The sequence below is a fragment of the Ursus maritimus genome, unplaced genomic scaffold, assembly GCF_017311325.1.
Source record: "Ursus maritimus isolate PB19 unplaced genomic scaffold, ASM1731132v1 scaffold_22, whole genome shotgun sequence".
Taxonomy (NCBI): domain Eukaryota; kingdom Metazoa; phylum Chordata; class Mammalia; order Carnivora; family Ursidae; genus Ursus; species Ursus maritimus.
In genome coordinates this window covers 23,238,378-23,260,190 of record NW_024424675.1, presented here as the reverse complement: position 1 = coordinate 23,260,190, position 21,813 = coordinate 23,238,378, and the positions used below count along the sequence as shown (strand labels likewise).

Here is a 21,813-nt window from a genome sequence, read left to right as displayed (position 1 = left end):
ATAAAACATTTTCTGGAAACAACCAATCTTGAAGTTGTTTTATTAAGGATGCAGCATTTCCTGTGTTGGAACTTCTCACCCTGAGCCCTGAATGGGTGGTTACAAATTTCCATTAAGATCTATGTGTGGAGCCCGTCCTGGGGCTCTATCTCATGACCCTGAGATCATGACTTAGCTGAAAACCAACAGTCTGATGCTTAACCAACTGAGCCCCCAGCGCCCCCAAGTTCAAATTCTAGCTTCAGAGTTCTGGTTTTGGTCATGACAGAGGTACCAGACCAACCTTCCCACTAAAATCAACTATAAAATTTGGAAATATGTGAAACAATGGTTCGAGGCTATCAATGAGAAACTACGCAGGTACAATTGGAGAGCCTGTGATTCTTAGGAAAGGGTGTCTTTTAAGGTGAGTTCCACATTCACCCCAACTTCTGCCTGAGGTCATTCCCCAATTTGCCATATGGGGGACTAGAGTCCAAACAGAAGGATCAGTCTCACTGGGCTGACGAGGCAGAAGTTGGGGGCTTCCAGAGTAGTTGGGACTTGAGGAACAAAATCCCACAGAAGGAGGTACCACAGGGAAAGAACTCTGAAATCAGTGTACAGACTTCCTTCAGCTCACTGGACTTCATCTCACCTGTGCAGTGTGAGACTTGTGATATTATGATTCATAATAAGAAATACGTATTTGGTTGTTGCCCCATTTCTGGCACAGAGCTCCTAAAACTCTTGGAATTTCCGAAGTGATGAGAGAAGTAAAGGTGTCTTTTGTTATGTTAATGAGATAGCTTTTGGAAAGCACCTAAGGATGAGGGTTGGTTTCCTGGGGAACCAACCAGGTGATGAGAGGGTTGGACCTTTCAGTCCCACCTCCCAAAGCCCCCAACCTCTGGGGAGAGGAAAGGGGCTGAAGTTCGGTCACCAGTGGCCAATGATTTAATCAGTCACGCCCATGTAATGAAGCCCCCATAAAAACCCAAAAGGATGGGGCTCAGAGAGTGTCCAGGTTGGTGGACATGTGGAGACTGAGGGAAAGTGGTGCACCCAGTGAGCACATGGAAACTTCACGCATCTTTCCTCATACCTTGCGCTATGCATCTCTTTCACCTGGCTGTTCGTGAGTTCTGCTCTTTCATAACAAAGCTGTCATCTAGGAGATACATTTTCTCTGAGTTCTGTGACCCACTCTAGCAAACTAATCAAATCCAAGTCGGAGGTTATGGGAACCTTTGACTTATAGCCGGTCAGTCAGAAGCACAAGCAAGTCCACCACATGGACTTGAGCTTGGCGTATGAAGTGAGGACAGTCTCTTGGGAAGAGCCCTTAGGCTGTGGAATCTGATGCCATCTCTGGGTAGGGAGTGTCAGAGTGAGGGGAATTGTAGGACACTCAGCTAGTGTCAGAGAGTTGTTTGATTGTGTGGGAGAAAACCCGCACACATTATATTTGGTGTCAAAACTCATTAGACTCATTAGAAAAAAGCTCATTAGAAAAACTCATTAGAAAATAGCTGCTGAGAGTTAAAAAGCTGAGCAGAGATTTCATCACCTCCCCTGTGTGGTGCTGTGGAGACGCTGGTTTGAATTTAAGCCTGATTAAGGTGGAGTGGCCTTGACAGACACCTTGGACTTTTAGTTAAGACCCAGAAGATGATGCTGTAGGAGAAATAGCCATGCCCTAGAGATAAAGACTCCCCCTGAGGAGTAAGAGCAAAATCAAAATAGTTTCACCCTCATGAAACATAAGCCTAAGCCTCGGCAGAATCAAGGCACTCTACTTATATTCTTTGTTTTGGCTATCTTCCTCCCTCTTTGGAAAAAGATGCCACCATTCAGAGCCTCTATAATTTTTATCATAGGTCTAGCATTGAAAATTACAAGGCACACACACACATACACACACATACATACACACAAAGGACAAATGGACTGAAATCCAAGAAATTAAAATATACAATATAACAGACCCATAGGTGACTCAATTATTCAAATATTGAGCAGACAACAGGGCAGGCAGCCCATCAAGGATGAGAAGGAGACCTGAGACTTTCAGCATCTTGAGGCAGTACCTGTGGGGATCCCAGGTGAGTAGAGTCAGTTTCAGGACCACTCTGATGCCCCGGGTCTCCGTCAGTTGATTCTGAATGCGCTCTGCAGTGGGGTAGACCTTATAAATGGTGAGTGACCCCTTTGCTGGGGAGACGTGGCACTGGGTGATGGACAGCTGGGAAACTGATGGGAATCCCTCAATCTCACCACGTCTGTCCAGCACGTCCAAAGCAAACATTCCTGCATAGAAAGGCCTGGGGGATTAAGGGGGTAGGCACTCACTTGTGTCAACTGATGTATCAATAACATATTTCAAACTGTACATCATGAATCTCACCAAATGCAGAGGCACAGAGAATGTAGGGAGCATTGAGAGAGTCTGGAGACTGTGTCCTGACTCTCATTCATGGCCCTGTCCTGCAGGTTTCCGCTTCTGTGCCATGAGTGAGGTGGACCCAGAGACTGTGAGGGACGAAGCCACCAGTCTGAGTGGAGGCAAGGGAGGATGTACCCTGGCCTCAGTTGAGAGAGCCTTGGGGTCTAGCCTGGGTCTCCCTATTCCATGCTGTTTGACACTGGACAGCTCCCATGTCCTTTCTGGGCCTCAGTTTCTCCATCTATAACAGTAGCTGGCATTGACAGGCAATTTTCACAAATGCTTGTGGAATCCTTGTAGCATCCTTATGATATAAAGACTATTATTAAGCCCATTTTACAGGTGAGGAAACCAAGACTTAAGAAAAATTTGCCCAAGGTCAAAGAGCCAGTTTAGAGTTGAGTCAGGATTTGAGCCCACGCTTGTAACCTTGACGCCACATCCCAAATTCCTCCTTGTAGAGCAGAGCTGAGCCTCCTTGTAGGATGGGAGTAGCAGCTCTCTGTTGCCCTGGGAAGGCTTGTTCCTCAAGGCCCGAAGGACAGATATGCTCCATCATTTGCTCCAAAAACTGGAACCCCCCCTCAAGCTTTAACTTAAAAAATGTATTAAAACATATATTTCAGATTATTCACATAATCTGTGTTTATAAAAAATTTACATTTTTAAATATAGAAATGCATAAAGAAAACAATATCTGTATTTAGAGATGACCTCTGCTAGCACTTCAGTTCCTCGCTCTCTAGTCTTTGTTCTATGTGACTGGATATACACACAGATGTGGAGAATAGTCAGCCATCTAACCTTTCACAGCAGGTCTTCCTGAAGGGACACCTGAACAGTATAGTATATTCTCTTGTCTGCCACATTAAGTCACTTAACCATTCTGGCAAAGATCAGGCAGTTTCACAGAGTCCCAGCCATGGGAACCTTGTCATGCTGATCTCCCACCAACCATCCCTAAATGCTGCCTACTCATTGTTTCACTGATATGCCCTGCTCCTCCTACCACAGGACCTTTGTTCAAGCTGATCCTATGGCCTGCCTGGAAAGGAGCAAACACTCCATAAATCTATGTTAAAAGAATGAATGAATGAAGGACCCATTCTTTGAAGGCTTGTTCTTATCTCACCCTTACCAAGAAGGTATTAGAGATTTCCCTGGTAGAAATTAGTCTCTAACTCCAAAGCTGGACATTTGTCCCCCTATTCGACCCCAGGTCTGAGGATATCAGCTTCTGCCTCTAATTTGTCAGCTTTTAGGGGCTGTGTCTAAGTTTGGCTGTCTCCCTAGGCCTTGTACTACACACTTTGCACATCTCATCTCATTTCATTTCATCCTCTCCAAACCCTATGAGGGATTGACGCTCCAACACTCACATTAAGGGCAAAGAGGCTATGCTTTGAGAAGTTGAGGGATGAGCTTCCAGCCCCTAGAAGAGCCGAAATTCTTCAGGGGGTAGACCTAGGGGGTAGACCTAGGGGTAGACCCTAGAGCCAAGGACTTAATCACAATTCAATTTCATCCAGTATGTTTTCTACCTATGGGCACGTGTTAGAGCCAGAAGGCCATTCTAATGTGGGTCATTTGAGAGCAGGGGTTCCCAGAAGATATTTCAGCATGACGACCCGCCAAAACAACACCGCACACCCTCTCTTTGTAGAATGTGGGCATGGAAGCCCAGGAGAGGAGGCAGAAAGGGCAGACAGGGGTCAGATTCTAGGGGAAACATAATGCCAGGCTTGGAGCCTCTACCCTGAAGGTGTTTGTTTGTTTGTTTGTTGTAAGATTTTATTTATTTTAGAGTGGAGGGGGGAGGATCAGAGGGAGAGGGAGAGAGAATCTCAAGCAGACTCCCCATTGAGTGTGGAGCCCGAAGTGGAGCTCCATGTCCTGACTCTGAAATCATGACCTGAGCCAAAACCATGGGTCAGTCGCTTAACTGACTGCGCCACTTGGGTGCCCCTGTTTTCTTTTTAATAGACTATTTTTCTGAGTAGTTTTAAAAGCAAATTTGAGCAGGAAGTGCAGAGTTCTCTACCTCCTGCCCCCTATGCACACAGAGCCTCCTCCTTTGCCAGCACCCCCACCAGAGTGGAGCGTTTGTTACGGTGATGAGCCCCCACTGACACATCGTTACCTCCCACAGTCCACAGTTGACATTAGGGTTCGTGCTTGGTGTTGTGCATTCTGTGGGTTTGGACAACTGTGCAATGACCTGCATCTACTATCACAGTATGCAGAACAGCTTCATTGTCCTCAGAATTCTCTGCTCTGCCAGTTCATCCCTCCCTCCTTCTGAACCCCTGATAATACGGATTCTTTTTACTGTCTCTATAGTTTTGCCTTTTCCAGAGTGTCATATAGTTGAAATCATCCAGTATGTAGCCTTTTCATTTACTAGGCTTCTTTAACTGAATAATATGGATTGAAGTTTCCTCCATGTCTTTTCCTGACTTGATAGCTCATTTCTTTTTAGTGCTGCATCATATTCCACTATCTGGATGGGCCACAGTTTATTTCTCCTACTGAAGGACATCTTGGTTCTTCCAAGGTTTGGCAGTTATGAATAAAGCTGCCCGAATCTCCATGTGCAGGTTTTTGTGTGGACATATATTTTCAATTTCTTTGGGTAAATACCAAGGAGTGTGATGGCTGGATGGTGTGGTGAGACACTCTGGAAGCTTCGATCAGGGTTGTGAAATGTAGGTCCACAGGTATCATTGTCAGCACACCTGCTCCCTTTGGTCAGGTGGATGGGCAAGCGTTTGCAGGACAGTAGGGACCAATGTGACTTTGCCGGCTGATCTTGGATGCGAGCTAAGGAGAATCACTTTGTTCCTTCCTCTGGAACCAAAGGTGCGGTCTTGGCCCTTCCTACAGCACTCCCAAGCTGTGGAGGGTGGGATGCATGCTGCCGAGCCGTCAGTGCTGGCCCTGGAGCCTAGTCTGGGGGCCCAGGATAGCAAAGGCTCAGCATGAGTAAGCTGCAGGAGGGACTGCTCCAGCTGACCTTCTCTCGTGGGCATCCCTTCCCTGGAAGCCACGCTCTCTCCCTGGCCCCCAGCCAGCTCTCCACCCCAACAGCTCCTGCCCTGGGTGGGACCTGGACTGGCCATAGCCTTTGCCTCCTTTCAATCCACCTGACATATCACCTGCCAGAGGAAACTTCTGGAAACTGATTGCTGAGGCTGTGTCTCCCCCGCCCAGAAACCTTCCATGGCTTCCTAGTACCTAGCCCAGCGGTTCTCAAAGTGTGGTCTGGGGGCCCATAAGAAACTTCCAGGGGGCCTGCAAGGTCCAAACAAATTCTAAATTAATACAAAGACGTATTTGCCTCTTCTCTCTCATTTATCTCACAAGTGTAGAGCAGAATTTTCCAGACACTCCATGACATGTGATATTGCAACAGACTGAAGGCAGAGCAGATGTGAGGATCCAGCTGTCTTCTATTAAGCCAGTCGTTAGAGATGTAAAAAAATGTAAAACAGAGCTATTCTTCTCAGTTATGATGTTTTTAGAACATAGAGCTATTTTTCATAAAAATATGTCATTTTGTTAAAATGCAATCAGTTTATTATTTTTAAAAATAAATCAATAAATATATATTTAAAAAATGTCTCAGTATCTGTTTCTTTTATGGCAAATAGCGACGGGTGGAATCCATGTAGACAAAAGCTCTTTGCGGTCTTCGGGTTTTGAGGGTGTGCTGAGGACAAAGAAGCATAACTTGTGGCTCAGAGGGTCACGTCTAAACTGCCTGCAGCGTGGCATTCAAGACCCTGTCCTCCACTGGCCCTTCACACATTTATGCTCTAGTAGCATCCAGGTCCTGTGGGTCCCCAGGGGACACTTAGGTTGATTCTCGCCTCCCAGCCTTTGCTCACGGGGGTCACTTCTGCTTGCAATGCGCTCACCTCCCTTCTTTCCCTGTCGGCCTCTTAATTTCAGCTCAGCCGGCACCTGCTCTGGGAGGCCTGCCCCTTATGGCACGCAGCTCCCCCAGGGAGGCTGTGTGCTCGCGTCCTGTCCTCTCCCCTCCCAGTGCCCCCCATGGGCACAGAGCTTTGCAGGAGCCCCCTCGATGCTGCTGCACTTAGGGTGGGGGTGGTGGGGGTGGTTAGGGGTTTGGAGGGGGCTCCCTCTTTGGTCACCCCCGAACTGCCTGGCACAGGGCCTGGCCTAGCTGGGTGCTCAACAACCTTTCTACTTTTTGAAAATCCATTGTATTTATTGCACAAACATTAACACAGAAACAAGTCACCCCAACAAATGAAATTTGTCAAATTGTCGCATCCCTGTTCAGTTCCCCCACCCAGTGTCAGTTTTTGCATCATTGCAATACCAGCTAAGCACAGTCCTAAGATTTGTATTTTCACTCAGCTGTAAAACACAGTATTTCCCCAAATTAAAAAAAAAAAACACTCAGAAAATAATCTGTTGAGTTGAGTAACAACAGACTCTCCTAATTTGGGACCTTTGGCTTCTCCGGTGTGATGAAGTTTATTCACCTCCCATTCAAAGAGCAAATATTTAAAATAAAAGTGTCCATCTGCTGGCAAATATATGGTGAAATGTATATGCTCTCTCATCATAGTGCAAACAGAAAGATCCGGTTTGGTAAATTCTGTGATGTGTTCCTGGAATCACAAAATATTCCAACGCATAAAGTAAATAATTCTGATCCTGAGATGTTATCCTCAAGAAATCGTGCAAACATTGGAAAGATCTAGCATTTATTTAACTGGATTAAGCCTTCAAAATTGTAGCCCGCACTGCAGTTTTGCACCCTAGTTTCTGGATGATTCGGGATCCAGTCAGGTTTTGCCTTCTTTCTGCCCATATATTCCCTTATGACAGTTGTTCCCTCACCTCCTCCAAGTGTCCTCCTCTTCCCTGAAGCCTCCTTCATGGGGCGTCACCATCTCCAGGAAGCCCTCACCCCTCTTTGGGGTCTGGGCCGAGTAGGCCAGCAGCCAGAGCTGGTCCCAAGGTGCCAGGCTGCCAGCAGGAGAAGGCTGCCTCACTTCTCCACCCTGTCACCTTTCCCCTCCATTGGCCACATTAGTCACCAGTGGGGCCGAGGCCCCCCCCCCCCCGCCCCATGTTCTGGCTTCACTTACCTAGGAGCCCCACATCGGGTCCATAGTGCTTATGTCCTCAAGTGCCAGGGATCTGGCCCCGGCTGACAGAAAATAATGACAAGTCTCCTATACCCCCAATCCTGGCTTGCTAGAATTTTCCCGTACACCTACCCACTCAGGTGTCCTGGAGATGGTGTCTCATTGTGCACAGAAAGAAGGGGTTCATTCATTCATTCAACAGTTGTTAGTGCTCATGCTGTATCTGGTCCTCTGGGCACCAGAGCTGCTGAGGAGAGGGAGGTACCTGCCGTCAAGGAGCTCGCAGGCTCAAGGGCCAGACTGATGAATAAAAAAGGTGAAAACCAGACTAGCCAGAGTTGACACTTTCTAAGTGCTGTCTCCATATTGGCCAGTAATGGCAAGGTCGCTTGGGTAGGCCTACATGTCGGGAAGCACAGTGTCTTTTTTGGGGAATCAAGGAGGGGCATCTATCACTTAGCTGGGGGTTGACTCCTGAGCAAAGTTTTAAGGCTGAGCAGCCAGCTGGAGAAGGAGAAGGAACGGTGTCCTAGGTAGACCTGACAGCATGGACAAAGGCTTGGCACAGACTCAAGCTGGTTACTGCCTGAAGAAGCCCTGAGTTTTGAGACCTCTTTGGTGTATTTTTTGTGAGAGGTGGGTTTGTCACAAAATAGAAAGGAAAACTCAGGCTTCTTCCCTGGCTGGAAGGGAAGCAGCCGCTCTAGAGGGTGAGGACTTTGGCTTCAATCCAGCTTTGCCTCTGACCAGCTGTGTGGCCTTGGGCAAGTCACTTGCCCTCTCTGAACCACAGTTGCTACATCTTCCCCCAGGATCCATACACTACATCACTCAGAAAAAAACAGAATTCTAGGAGATAACGTACATAAAGGTTTAATACAGGGTTTCTCAACACTATTGATATTTTGGCCTGGATGCTTCTTTGTTGTGAGAGGCTGTCCTGTGTATTGTAGGATGGTTAGCGACATCCCTGGCCTCTACCTGTGAGACGCCAGTAGTCTGCGACAATTGAAATATCTTCAGACATTAGAGGATGTGGAGAAAGGGGATCCCTCTTACACTGTTGGTGGGAATGCAAGTTGGTACAGCATTTTGGAAAACAGTGTGGAGGTCCCTCAAAAAGTTAAAAATAGAGCTACCGTATGATCCAGCTATTGCACTACTGGGTATTTACCCCAAAGATACAGACGTAGTGAAGAGAAGGGCCATATGCACCCCAGTGTTCACAGCAGCAATGTCCACAATAGCTAAACTGTGGAAGGAGCCGAGATGCCCTTCAACAGACGAATGGATAAAGAAGATGTGGCTCATATATACAATGGAATATTACTCAGCCATCAGAAAGAACGGTTACCCAACATTTGCAGCAACATGGACGGGACTGAAGGAGATTATGCTAAGTGAAATAAGTCAAGCGGAGAAAGACAATTATCATATGGTTTCACTCATTTGTGGAACATAAGGAATAGCAGGGAGATTGGTAGGAGAACGAAGGGAAGAATGAAGGGGGGTAAACAGAAGGGGGAATGAACCACGAGAGACTATGGACTCTGGGAAACAAACTGAGGGTTTCAGAGGGGAGGGGGGCAGGGGACTGGGATAGCCCAGTGATGGGTATTAAGAAGGGCACGATTGCATGGAGCACTGGGTGTTATATGCAAACAATGAATCATGGAACATTACATCAAAAACTAATGATGTACTGTATGGTGACTAACATGACATAATAAAAAATTTTAAAAACCCACGAAACTCCAGACATTGCCATCGTCCTGTGGAGGGGCAAAGTCACCTTAGGTTGAGAAACACCAGTCTAATACAGTGCCTGGTATGGAGTAGGGGCTCAATAACTGTTTATTTTCTTTCCCCTTCCAGTCTGGAGGGAGCACTAGCTCTTGTCCTGTTGGAGGAGGAAGGGCCTTTAGTGATCACTGTGCAAATAGGGAAACGGGGCTCAGAGAGAAGTTAGTAGCCTAATGTCACACAGCATGTTACTGGCAGAACAAGTTAGGTAAATAGAGACAAAGTAGCCTTGACAAGGAGACCCCAAAACATAATGGTTTAAATAAGCTAGCTCATTGCTTTACTGCCACAGGGCCCAGAGATGGGTAGTCAGGGGCTGTTGAAACAGCTCTGCTGTCTTCAATGCAGGGCTCCCACCTCCAGATCTCAGGCAGCTGCTCCACTTGTTCCCATTTGTAATTGGAGAGAAGAAGAGAAGGTCAGGAGGAAGGGGAGGGAATGCCCCCTTTGTCTGTTTTCAAAGAAGCGCAATGACTGACGTGGAGCTTGAACTCCCAACCTCTGAAATCAAGAGTCGCAGGCTCTATGGACTGAGCCAGTGAGGCGCCCCTTTCGTTTAAAGCACAAAGTGGAATTTGTGGCATCACTTCTGCTGATATGCCATTGGCCAGATCTTAGGCACATGGCTACTGCAAGGGAAGCTGGGAAATGTAGTCCCAGGCTGGGGGCCAAGTGCCCTGCTAAAACCTGGGGAGGGAAAGAAGACTGATCACTGGGGGACCGTTGGTAGTCTGGCCATAAAGACAGGGTGAAAACCCAAGATCGCCAATGACCATGGTTCTCTCAACCACATCAGGGCTTTCATCAGTCAATCAACAAACACAGGGAGGTCATAACAGCAATTTCAGCATGTAGATGGGACACTTACCTGGGCTCACTAGCTGTCAGGCCCCAGTTAGACACTTCCCACCCTCACAACAGTTCAGCGAGGGAAGTTGTTCTGCTAATTCCATTTGATGGGTAAGAAAACTGAGATTCCCAGAGGTAAAGTAACTTGCCCACGATTTCAGGGCTGAAAAGTGGCAGGGACCATGTGGAGCTCAGATGTGCCTAATCCCCTGGCCCTAGGCTTGTGCCCAGCAGCCCCTCGGGACAACCTGAACTGAGGTCTTCACAGGAGTGCTCGAGAGAGCTGGTCTGTGGCCCCTCCAGGCCACCCCAAGGGCTCAAGGGTCCTCTGAGGTGACGACCCCGTGAGGCAGCCTTCTTCAGAGGGGAGGCCTTTGTGGAAGGAGTGGCGTCCTCCTCCCTACAGGGCAAAGGGGAGACTGGGGCCTGCATGTAGGCAGAAGAACAGCCTCAAGAGGCTCTCATTTGTCCTGGGCAGAAGAAAGCAGTGCCTACCAGGGACCAGGGAGGCAACCAAAGTGCCTGGGCAACAGGATATCAACTCTCTAGGCAAAGACTTTCATAGTCATGTGTTCAAATCCTGACTCTGCCACTTGCTCACTGTGTGACCTTGATGAGTCACTTTGCTCTGTGAGCCTTAGTTTCTTCATCTGTTAAATGCGGGCAAAAATAGTGTCTCCTGGTGTTGTTAGGAATTGGTGAGGTTACATGTGCCAGCAAAGGCAGCTCTCCATGATAGCATCAGCAGAGTGATGCTGTCTTGACCACGGCCAGGCACAGCCTGGGGTGAGCTGAGTTCTAGGGTGTGGGTGGAGAGGCCTTGGACGGAGAGAGGAGCTGGTCTCCGTGGGGTGGTTGAGCACCCTCAAAGTGCTTGGCTTCACCAGGCTGGCAGGGCCCTCGTGCAGCCTAGCCAGCGGGCACACAGACCCTCAAGGCTGGGTGGGTGAGCCCTGGTGTCCAGGGACCATGGGTGTTCTCAGGTGCTGCTTGAATTGATGTCTGTCGCAGGGGAATCCTAGCCCTTCAGAGGCACGGAGGGGCAGACTGGGATGTGGCCCAGGCCCCTGACCCTATGTCACTCTGCCCTATACTCCTAAGCCCACAGACCCAATGTCCCCCATCCTCCAGAAGCCTTCTCACAGTCTCTGGAGGGGAAGGAAGGAAAGCTGTGGGTGCGGTTACCCAAAATGTGACTGTCCCATTCTCACTGCCTACCTGGGGCAGAGTAGGCCCTCACTAAATGCCTGCTGAGCAAGTGAATGGATGAATCAAGTCTGCCATCGCCACCAACTGGCTGTGTGACCCGGGGTTGGTTTCTTACCCTCTCTGTGTGTCAGTGTCCCCATTTGTAAAACAAGCTGGAGAGTCCCAGAGGTCCCTTCCAGCTCCCACCCAGGTCTCTACCACTCTAGTTGCCCCCCCCCAATCCCAATGGAGGGAATGAAATGGGCCATGCAGGAGGTCTTTTATTGCAGGGGTGGAGGGTGGTGAGCACAGAGGCTGCTGTCCCAACGGTGAGGAGTCGTCTCTGGGAGGGCTCCTTCTGGCTGCGCTCAGGCCATCACTCTGGTTGGGGGTGGCTGCACCTTCCCAGATGGAGATGCTACAAGGGACACCGTTGAGCCACTGGGCACCTGTCTGGAATGAGACCACAGCCATCAGACACTGTTGTCCAAACTCTTTCCTACAATCCCAGGCAGAGTGTAAGGCCTTGAAGAGGGGGCTGGGGCCTGTGGTTTGGGCTTTGTCTCTGACACCTGGTCCTGACCTACCCTCCTCCCCTTCTTGTGTCCCCTCACCTTAGGAACAATGGCAAATGTGAAAAGACTGATCAGAGGCCAAGACTGGAGCCGGGTTCAGGGCTCAGTATAGGATGAGGATCATGGATCAGTGTGAGATCAAGGTCAGGGCTCAGTCTGTGACTGATGTCACTGCTTAGTAAATCACTGAAGTCAAAGCTCAGTGTGTGAGCAGGATCCGGGCTCGGTCTGGGTGTATGAATAAGGCTCAGGGCGCAGAGTGTGACCAGGATCAGGGCTCAGGCTGGGGCCAGGGCCACAGTTCAGTCTAGGACCAAGATTAGGACTCAGCCTGCCGCTAAAAAGAAGAGAAGCCAAGCCTTTCTTTGGGGCCTGTGGAGGAGCCTCATCCTCTGTCTGGGGCCCAGAGCCACCCCTTACCTTCAGGTGGGCATCACCAGCAGTCCTCCTCATCTCCCTCTTCAGACATCGTTATGCAGGTGGTTTTCCTTTTGAAATTTATCTGAAGGAACAAAATAAATAGCAGGCCTCAGTCTCCAGTAGAAACCGGATCCCTGATGGCCGCCCCTCTCCAGTGGGTTAGTCTGACAGCCATGGGATGTCAGGCACGTCAGTCCACCTCTCTGAGCCTCAGTTTTTTTATCTGTAAAATGAGTATAATGACAGTACCCACCCCACAGGGTTGTTGCGAGGATGCGATGGGATGGCATTTGCAAAGCACAGAGGAACTGATGCCCAAGGAACTGATCTGTGGCTGTTTCCATAGAAGGGCCACCTCCAGGACCCTGACACCTTCACTTACCCCACTTCTATTGCTTCAGCATCCCCAGCACCCCCAGCCTTGCCTAGAAACCCAAAGGCCGAAGAGAACCTACCCCCCCAACACACACCTAGAGAAGCCACAGGTTTTCATAAAGAGGGAAAGAGAAGGGCAGGTGTTTGCTAGTAATGGCTACTGGGTATTAGACTCTATGCTTTTTCTTTCAATCCACTCGTCACCCTCCAGTGTTTACAATCTTGGTTCACCTGGGAGGAAACTGAGGCTCAGAGAGGCAGAGCCACTTGAATAAGTCCCCACAGTTGCTAAATAGCAGAGCCAGAATTTGAACCCAGATCTGGCCCATCTTCTTTTCTCACATCGTTCTCCCAGGCAGGTTCTGCAGATTCAAAGAGGGATGATGGTAGAGAGCTCACAGAGGCCCACAGAACCCTCTCAATTTTGCCACACTCTCCCAACTTGATCTGATGCTGGGCCTCCTGCTTCTCCGGTCCCCTGCCCACACCTGCTGTGGGGTGGGCACAGGGTGCACGCCTGCCCTTGGAAGGCTGCAGAGGGAAAGCACCCCTGGTCCCCAGGCTGTGACTTACCAATGATGTCCTGAACAATGTGTGCATCCAGGGTGGAGAGTAAGGTGTGGATCAGTGGGCACACCTGAGGGGGAGGGAGAGAGAGAGAGAGAGGGAAGGAGGGAGGGAGAGGAGGGCCAGGAGCAGGAAGGAGGACAGATCATTACCAGTTGGGGTCAAGCTCCCACCCACCCACCAAGATCTCAGAACCTTTGACCCTTAGGATTCTAGAACAATAGACAGCCCAAGACTGGAGAACCATAGGATGCTGTAATTCTAAATCCTTAGCGCATTGGATCCTAGAACCCTGAGAATCTAGAGGGTTAACATCCCAGAAGCCTACAGTCTTAGAAACCTTGAGCTTTGGAATGCTGGAATTTTAAGAAATCCAACAGCGCCCTGGGAACCATAGAACAGAGAGTTTTTCACTCGGTATGTGTGTGCAATTCCCTGAGGATCTCATTAAAATGCACATTCTGGCTGGGAGCCTGCTTCTTCCTCTCCCACTCCCCCTGCTTGTGTTCCCTCTCTCGCTGGCTGTCTCTATCTCTGTAGAATAAATAAATAAAATCTTTAAAAAAAATAAAATGCACATTCTGATTCAGCAGGTCCGGGGCAGCTGCAGGGTAGGGGGCGGGCAGCACTGAGAGCCTGCATTTTCTCACCAGCTCTCAGGTGAGGCCCCGGGCTGCTGGTCAGAAGATCATATTTTGAGTAGTGAGGCTCTAGTTCAATGAATGACAGAGCCACCTGGAGGATTTTTCTTTCGTAAACCCCAATTCCCAGCCCCCTTCCAGAATGACTGATTCAGACTCCCTGGAACTTTGGGCACAGGGTAGAAATGGATTGGTATGATGCATAGATGAAAATACCCATTTTATAGCTCTGTGTTTATGCTTTAGATGAATTATATAAATGATATTCATTTCTAATTATGGTAGCGATACAGTTTTCTTTTTAAAATAAATGTATTTAAATAAGCTTAAGTAAAATTGTGTTGTTTAAAGGAGGAACACCCTAGCTAAAGGGGCATATCGCGGGAGTAGGTAGATACGGCGAATGGCCCAAGTTTGGGACCCAGGGATTTCAGCTAATGTCAGGTCCCTGCTCCTCTCTCCCCCTCCCCAGGCTGAGTAAAGGGGCACAGGTTTCAGCTGACAGCCCGATGAGGAGTTTGCCCCTCAGAAGAAAAGGTGCCCAGAGAGTACAGTCGAGGCTGTGAATGGCACACCTGCCGCCCCTGCCCCCCAGGCATGTCTCTGGGCCCCGAGGAGTGGAGGACTCACATCCTTCTCTACCAGGCGGGACACGGTCTTTGTCAGGAAGCTGCTCACGGTGTTCACGGCCTTCCCGATCAGAGTGTTGTGGCTGGAAAAGAGTGGCAAACGATAAAGCCTAGTTAAGTGGGCCGAGCAGTCACGCAGCGGGGGTGGGGAGAGGGTGGGAGGTGGCGGAGCACCTTGAAATCAGGTAAACCAGGGACACTGCAATGCCTTTCTAACCACAGACAGGGCCTCTCTTCAGGGTGCCCCACTTCTGACCAGAGGCTCGCCACCACCTGTGAGAGTCTCATCCCAACCTTAAGACCCCACTCTTTCATTCGACACCTATCTACAGATCACCACCTGCCTGCCAGGCGTCCACGGCGCTGAGCAAAGCACAAGCAGCTCCTCACCTGGTACCTAAACACGACACAGGTCTTGCTAACGCTGGCTCCTTCCCACCTTTAGCTCTCAGCGTGACTGACACCTCCTCAGGCAGCCCTCCCTGACTGCTTGCCTAAGGGAGGGCTTTGTATCATACAGTCCTGTTACATGTACTGCTCTGCCGAGGGCTCATCATAATCTGACATTTTCCTTGAGGGCTCTTGACTGATGGGCTGGGCACTTGTCTGTCTGCCTTTCCCTCAGGACAATAAACTCCAGGAAAACAGGGTCCTCCTCGGTTATCACCAATAAATTCTCCAGAGCTCAGAGCCTATTTGGAACATAGCAGGTGCTCAAACATTTTTGGCTGAATGAAGGACTGAAGTAAACATAGAATTAAATATAGAATGATGGGGCACTTGGGTGGCTCAGTCAGTAAGCGGCTGCCTTCGGCTCAGGTCGTGATCTCAGGGTCCTGGGATCGAGCCCCACATCACGCTCCCTGCTCAGCAGGGAGTCTGCTTCTCCTTCTCCCTCTGCCCCTCCCACCCCCACTCATTCTCTCTCTCTCTCTCAAATAAATAAATAAAATCTTTGAAAAAAAATAGAATGACAGCTTGTGACAAGTACTCTGAAGGGCAAGAGTAGATGATTTTGAGGGAGAATAGGAAGAACCTTTTTTAGAACCTGAAGGTTGAGAAGTACGTGGAGGTGGAGGGGAAAAGGTGTCCTGGCAGGCCAGAAGAGCGTGTGCACAGGTCTGGAGGTGGGAAAGAACTTGTGCGGGGCCCAGAGTAAAGGCCAGTGCGTCTGCAGCAGGGTGACCGAGGACAGGAGTGCAGTGATAGGAGGGCGGAGCCAGATGACGTTGAACCCAGATGGCCGCGGGGAGTACTTGGCATGAGCAGGCTTGGGCACCAGGGCAGAGAGCCATTTCACAGATGTGGACACTGAGACCCAGAGCAGCGGGATGAATTCCCTGGCGCTGCAGACAAGGCAGTACCCAGCCGGGCTCAAGTCTGTGCATCTACCTCCCAGCCTTCCTGAATAACATCAACAAGTAGAAGCTTTCTTTGCTTTGGGGGGATCTTTAGGCAACCTGTGATCAAATCCCTCGAGGGGGTAAGGTGGAGTGACTGACCTCTGCTCAGGGCGCTCAGGGCTGAGAGCCGAGAACCCAGCCTTGTTTCCCCCAAAGCCAACCTGCACGGCCTTCAACTTCCAGACCATTCTCCTCCAACAGCCGCCTCCAGGGTTACCCTTCCTCCCCCCACCTTCTTCCTCCACCAAACCTGCCCTTGCAAGCACACAGTTTAAGAAGTAGATTTTGCGGATTAACAGGGATCAGTGATTTAAATGGAGAGGCTTCAGTTTGCAAGATCTCGTTTCGGGAATTTTCCGGTGAACGGAGGACTCTCTGGGGACAATCTGAAATCAGAGCCCATGGTAAGCATTTCTTTCTCCTCTCCCTCCCACATGGAGGCAAGAAGGAAAATACAATTGATTATTATTGTGATGATTATTGAGGGATATAATAATGACGAAGAGGGCGATTTTTCAAGAAGAAACAATCCTTAATGTGCTGCACTAACAATGGAGCTTCAGAAAGCACGGAGCAGAACTGACAGAGCTGTAAAGTGGTCAGAGGACAACGCTCCTGTCTCAGGAATGGAGAGAACAAGAAGACAGTCAGTGCGGGTATCCCCATCCCCGAGCGCTGAGTGTGTGCCCCGCTCTGTGCTAAACACTCGTATTTTCCCAGCCGGTCGGTCAACCGCTGGGGAGAAGGCACTGTTGTCACCTTCGGTTTACAGATGGGAAAACTGAGGCTCGGAGGGGCTATATTGGCCACGAACTTGTAAGTCGGTAGGTGAGTGTTGAGCCTACACTCTTTTTTTTCGCCACGTTGTGCCACCTCGTGGGTACAGGAATAGGGCTGAAGCTCGGGGTCCTCAACTCCTCTGAGAGCCCAGCTCTGCTGAGATGGATGGCCCTTACCCGCCCAGCACGGTGAGTGAGATGCTGTCCGAGTCACTGCTGCATTTTCCTATGGTCACGCTGGGGACTCCAGTCTGGGCATTGGCTGCAACTCTGACATCAGTCAGGAGGTCCAAAGAGGCCTTCAGGTTGACCACCTGGCCAATGACAGGCCTGTAGGAAATAAGATTCCCAGTGAGCAGAGGTCTAGAAGGCCCGCTGGGGTTCCTCTGCCTGTGTGGGTATTTAACCCTCCAGCCTGTCTGTGGATAATGTCAGCATTGTCTGGTTTCCTAATTAAGATTTACATTTAGGGCTTCTTCGCCTGGCCTCGTGGATGTGGTTCGTAGGACAGTTTTATATAGTACCACCCTAATAATGAAAATAATAATAGTTAACATTTATTGAGGGCAAATTATATATTAGGCATTCCTAAAAAGCATTTTTTGGGGGCACCTGGGTGACTCAGTAAGTTAAGTGTCCAACTCTTGATTTTGGCTCAGGTCATGATCTCAGGGTCCTGAGATTGAACCCCATGTCGGGCTCCCCACTCAATGGGGACTCAGCTTGAGATTATCTCTCCCTCTCCTTCTGATCCTCTCCCTCCCCTCTCTCTGTCTCTCTAAAATAAATAAATTTTTGGGAAAAAATTCATTTTTCCTGGATTAATCCATGTTATCATTACAGCAACACCATGAGGTGAAAGTACTATTATTATTTTTATTTTCACAATGGGGAAACATTGGCATAATGCGGTTAAGTAACCATCCCGAGATCTCATAGCTAATGAATGGTGGAATCCCCGTGGCCTCAATTTATCTTCTTCCCCACATGCTCATTTTCCTACCTATTTCTTTCAAAGTAATTAAAATACTTTAAAATTAGGTTTTCCACACGTGACTTTCATTGTATACGGTACACTACTGTATGTGTTTAGCCATGATGATCACTGCTATTTAAAGAGAATCTCAAGAGATGAAATAATGCTGGGGGAAATTGTGCTAAAGAGTTATAAAGGCTCATGTCTTCTCAGTTTTTCAGATTTTACAATTAGACAATGTTATGATTTCAGAAATATTTAATGGAGGATTCTTTTCAAAGAGCCTTGGTTATGGCCAAAGTTCATTAGGACATTTTAAGGCTTCAGATTTCGGAGCTGGAAAGGCCCCTTCATTTACAGATTACGAGACTGAGGCCCAAGCCACACAGTAGCAGGGAGAAGAGCCCGATTCTGGTTTGGAGCCCCACCGGCCGCGCTGTGCTGCCTCTCCCAAATCCCAGGTTCTAATGCATACTCACAGGGCCAGGGTGACATCAGCGACGACGGGGACCCTTATGTTAATGCCTCCGGCATCAGGAGTCAGTTCAACTTTGATTTTCAGGATGCGGGAGTTAATGATGTTCAACCTGTGCAAAACCCACAATTTCCCTTTGTCATTCCTCGTGACAGCCATGTGTGGAACCCTTCGCTACGCCAGCATCAGCCTGAGCATTTGGGCCTCACCGACCTTGCCTTCTCTGGCCTTCACAATAGCCCTGTTCAGAGGTTTGATCCTATCCATGTTATGGCATGGCGTCCTGAGGCTCAGACAGACGTAATTTCCCACAAAGATTCGAGGGAGGACTAAGTACCAGAGTCAGAATTTGAACCCATAACTGTTTGACTCCCAAACTCCATGTGTGGAGCCAGCTATGTGGCATGAACTCCTCTTCTCTCTCCTCAGGGGATTCAGAATTTTATCCTCAGCTATATTTGGAGAAGAAAGTCTTACTCCTCGGAAAAGGGATCTCAGGCATCAGCAAACAGGTGGAGGTAAGGATTAAGAACATCTTCACCCTGATCCTAAAATTATAGAATATGGGAGCCCAAACCCATGAGATGCCCAGATTGGCCCCACAGCCCTCCTCTAATATGCTCAAGATCTGATGAACCTGGCCTCAGACCACCTTGACTCTGTGGGGAGGAATGTGATTTATCAACCTTTTTGTCTTTGACCTTAAACTCACCTCCCCAAAGGTGTGTGTTCCCTTTTCTTGGAGCAAAGATCTCCACCTTGAAGCATCAACTCACCCCAAAGTCTCATTCTTAGCTGAAATGATCTTAGAAAGAGCATCGTTCACCAAGTTCTTCACTTCTTGCAACTTCTGCTTGGCCAGGTGCCAAGCCTTGGATTCCTGAAGCTTCCTCAAGTCAGCGGTCAGTTTCTGAACGACAGCTGACAAAAACAATTGCCATTTAGTGTCATGCATCACTTTTGGAGCAGGAACCATGTACCAGACACTAGGTAAGACTATTTGCCTATATCATTTCATTTACTCTTCATAACAACCCAAACGAGGCAGATATTGTTACTATCTGCATTTTCCGATGAGGAAATAAAGGATCAAAAGGTTGAGAAATGTGCCTAAAGTCATGTGGCTGGGGGGTCTTTGTTCCTTCCATGCTGCCTTCATACTAATATATACTCATCATTCATAAACAAAGCAGTCAATTAACCAGGCATTGCATATTGCTTGTACACAAGCTTCTAGTAGTGACTTGGGGGGGGGTGTCTATTGCTCTAAAAGAGATGTTCACATGAGTTTGAAAAACTAGGTCAAACAAAATGAGAGAATAAGAAATGGAAAATCTAGAACCAAGGAAAAAGTATGGCTCCAACTCATAAAAGTGGCAAATGGGAGTCCCAGGTTGACAGCTTCGCAGTAGGCCCAGAGAGCAATAATTCGTATAGAAGTATGAAAACAAAAGGTCTTAATGGAAGGGCTCCAGGGGAAAGAGAGATTAGATAGACATGGCAGATGTAGAACAGTACATATGAAAAGAATTAAGGATATGTGTATAGAAAATAATTCAAGTGAAAAACAAGGCAATTATTAACTCAAGGAAAAACAAAGGCTGTACAAGAGAAGAAATGTAAGTATGGTTCTGCAACTTGGGTCTACAATGGATGGTATCTACCTAGTTATAATGATTTAACAAAAGAGAGTACCAATTTCAATAAAAGTATTTTTGGTCCTATAAATCATTAGGTGACCTTGACTCAGACACTTCTGTTTCTGAACTCAGTTTTCCAAGCAGTGAAATTAGAGAGTGGGTCTCTCCTATACCTTTGAAGCTCTAAGCCCTAACGATCCCTAAGCCCCGACAACGTTTGAAAGGTAGTCATTTATAGCATCTACTTCCTCCTGTGTTTATCAGTGTGCTGTTAATGTCTCAAGAAAATGAAAAGAAAGCCAAATTCTTTTAAGAAATCAGAATAAAAAAGAGACATGAGGAGCACCTGGGTGGCTCAGTCAGTTAAGCATCTGCCTTCTGCTCAGGGCATGATCTCAGGGTCCTGGGATCGAGTCCCGCGTCAGGCTCCCTGCTTAGCAGGGAGTCTGCTTCTCCCTCTGCCTCTCCCTCCCCCTTGCTTGTGCTCTCTCTCTCTCTTAAATAAATAAATAAATAAATAAATAAATAAATAGATAGATAAATCTTAAAAAAAAGAAAAAAAAAGACATGATTAAATATAAAGCTAAGTAGCTTTAAAGCTACCTTGGCTTAGGTATAGCTAATTTCCTTAATTTCCAATGCATTAATACATATCAATAAGAAAATTGAACAACCTAGCAGAATATGCTATGACTACGAACAAAATATTTATTCTAAAATATATAGCTAATAAAATATGAAAAAATGAGTGAATTCCTTTATAGTTAGAGAAATGCAAAGTGAAATGAGTTATAATCTTTTATCTATGAGATTAGCAAAACTTTTAAGTTGCTCATACGAATGCTGTCAAGGGAGTAGAAAAAAACACACTCTCCCAAGACCTTTGGAGATAACTTTCATTATTTATAGGGAATTATTTGTCAACATCTCCTATAATTTAAAATGTGCATACCTTTTGAACTTTTGAAATCTCACTTTTAGGAATTTATCCTTTGAATGTATTAGGAAAAATTTGCCATGGTATAATGTATAAAAGGATATTCATTTGAGCATTGCTTGTTCCCAGAAGAATAAATGAATGAACCAGGAACTGAATAGCCACCTTTCTCAGTAAACCACCCATTAAGAGCAGCCCCTGGTGGCAGCCTCTGATAATGCAGGCATAGCATTCAGGAGGCAAGTTCCTAGGTACCACTCATCATCCCCTGTTGACTCACATTCAAGTGTATCGTCAATGGTCTCAAGTCCTTTTTCAACAGCAGGTTTCAGCTTGTTCACAGCATTACTCAGGTCATCGTCAAGATTTCCAAGAAGAGATGCTGAGGTCCCAGTGAGCAGACCGCATAAGAGAACAAGTTTCCAAAGCTGAAGCATCTTGTCTTGACACCTGGACAGTCACAGGAGGAACAGGAGTGAGAATTACCCAGAGGAAAAAGGAATCTTTGATAAGCACCTCTCACTCTTATACTTCACATTCCTTTAAGATAGATGTGGTTGGCTTCTATTTTACAGATGGGCAACTCAGGTCAGAAACCTAGAACAACTTGTCCAGAGACACACAGCCAGTGAGTAGAGGAGCTGAAATTTGAAAAGTCACTCTTAACTCCAAGTCTATGTTCATGACACAAAAGTCCTTTGCACATGCTGGCTCCTCTGCCTGGATCATCTTTCCTCGTCTCCGCAATTGTACCCAAGTCATTTCCTACCGACTCTCCAGCTTCAGTAAGACATCATGCCCTCCGTGAAGCCCACTCTGGGCCCCTTCCCTTCCCAGAGTCAAGGTTAGGGGGTCCCACCACACCACCCTGCTATCTTTGTCCTCTGATCAGAGTCTTAGGTGCCAGTTAGTGATGACTTGTCTGCCTTTCCCACCAGGCTGTGAACTCCTTAGGGGAGGGACCACAACTTATTTTACTGTTCACTCTCCAGCCCCCAGTAAAAAACC

General features: G+C 47.8%; 1 protein-coding gene across 1 annotated transcript; it reads right to left on the bottom strand.

The window, feature by feature from the left end:
- Positions 1-1,978: 1,978 nt before the first annotated feature.
- Positions 1,979-21,282, bottom strand: BPIFA2 (BPI fold containing family A member 2). The gene is made up of 9 exons (XM_008703378.1): positions 21,086-21,282; positions 19,005-19,149; positions 18,233-18,340; positions 16,955-17,107; positions 14,597-14,678; positions 13,332-13,395; positions 13,101-13,249; positions 7,298-7,407; positions 1,979-2,303 (listed from the first exon to the last, which is right to left on the bottom strand). Exons 1-9 carry the CDS (start codon positions 21,240-21,242, stop codon positions 1,979-1,981), a joined length of 1,293 nt encoding a protein of 430 aa, XP_008701600.1. The 5' UTR covers positions 21,243-21,282.
- Positions 21,283-21,813: the final 531 nt, after the last annotated feature.

Coding starts and splice junctions, on each gene's coding strand:
- BPIFA2 (XM_008703378.1), bottom strand. CDS start 21,242: ATGCTTCAGCTTTGGAAACTTGTTCTCTTATGCGGTCTGCTCACTGGG. Junction 14,679..16,954: donor TCACTCACCGTGCTGGGCGG/GTAAGGGCCATC, acceptor ACTCTTTTCCAG/CCACAACACTCTGATCGGGA. Junction 2,304..7,297: donor GAGGAGGACACTTGGAGGAG/GTGAGGGAACAA, acceptor TTAATCCCCCAG/GCCTTTCTATGCAGGAATGT.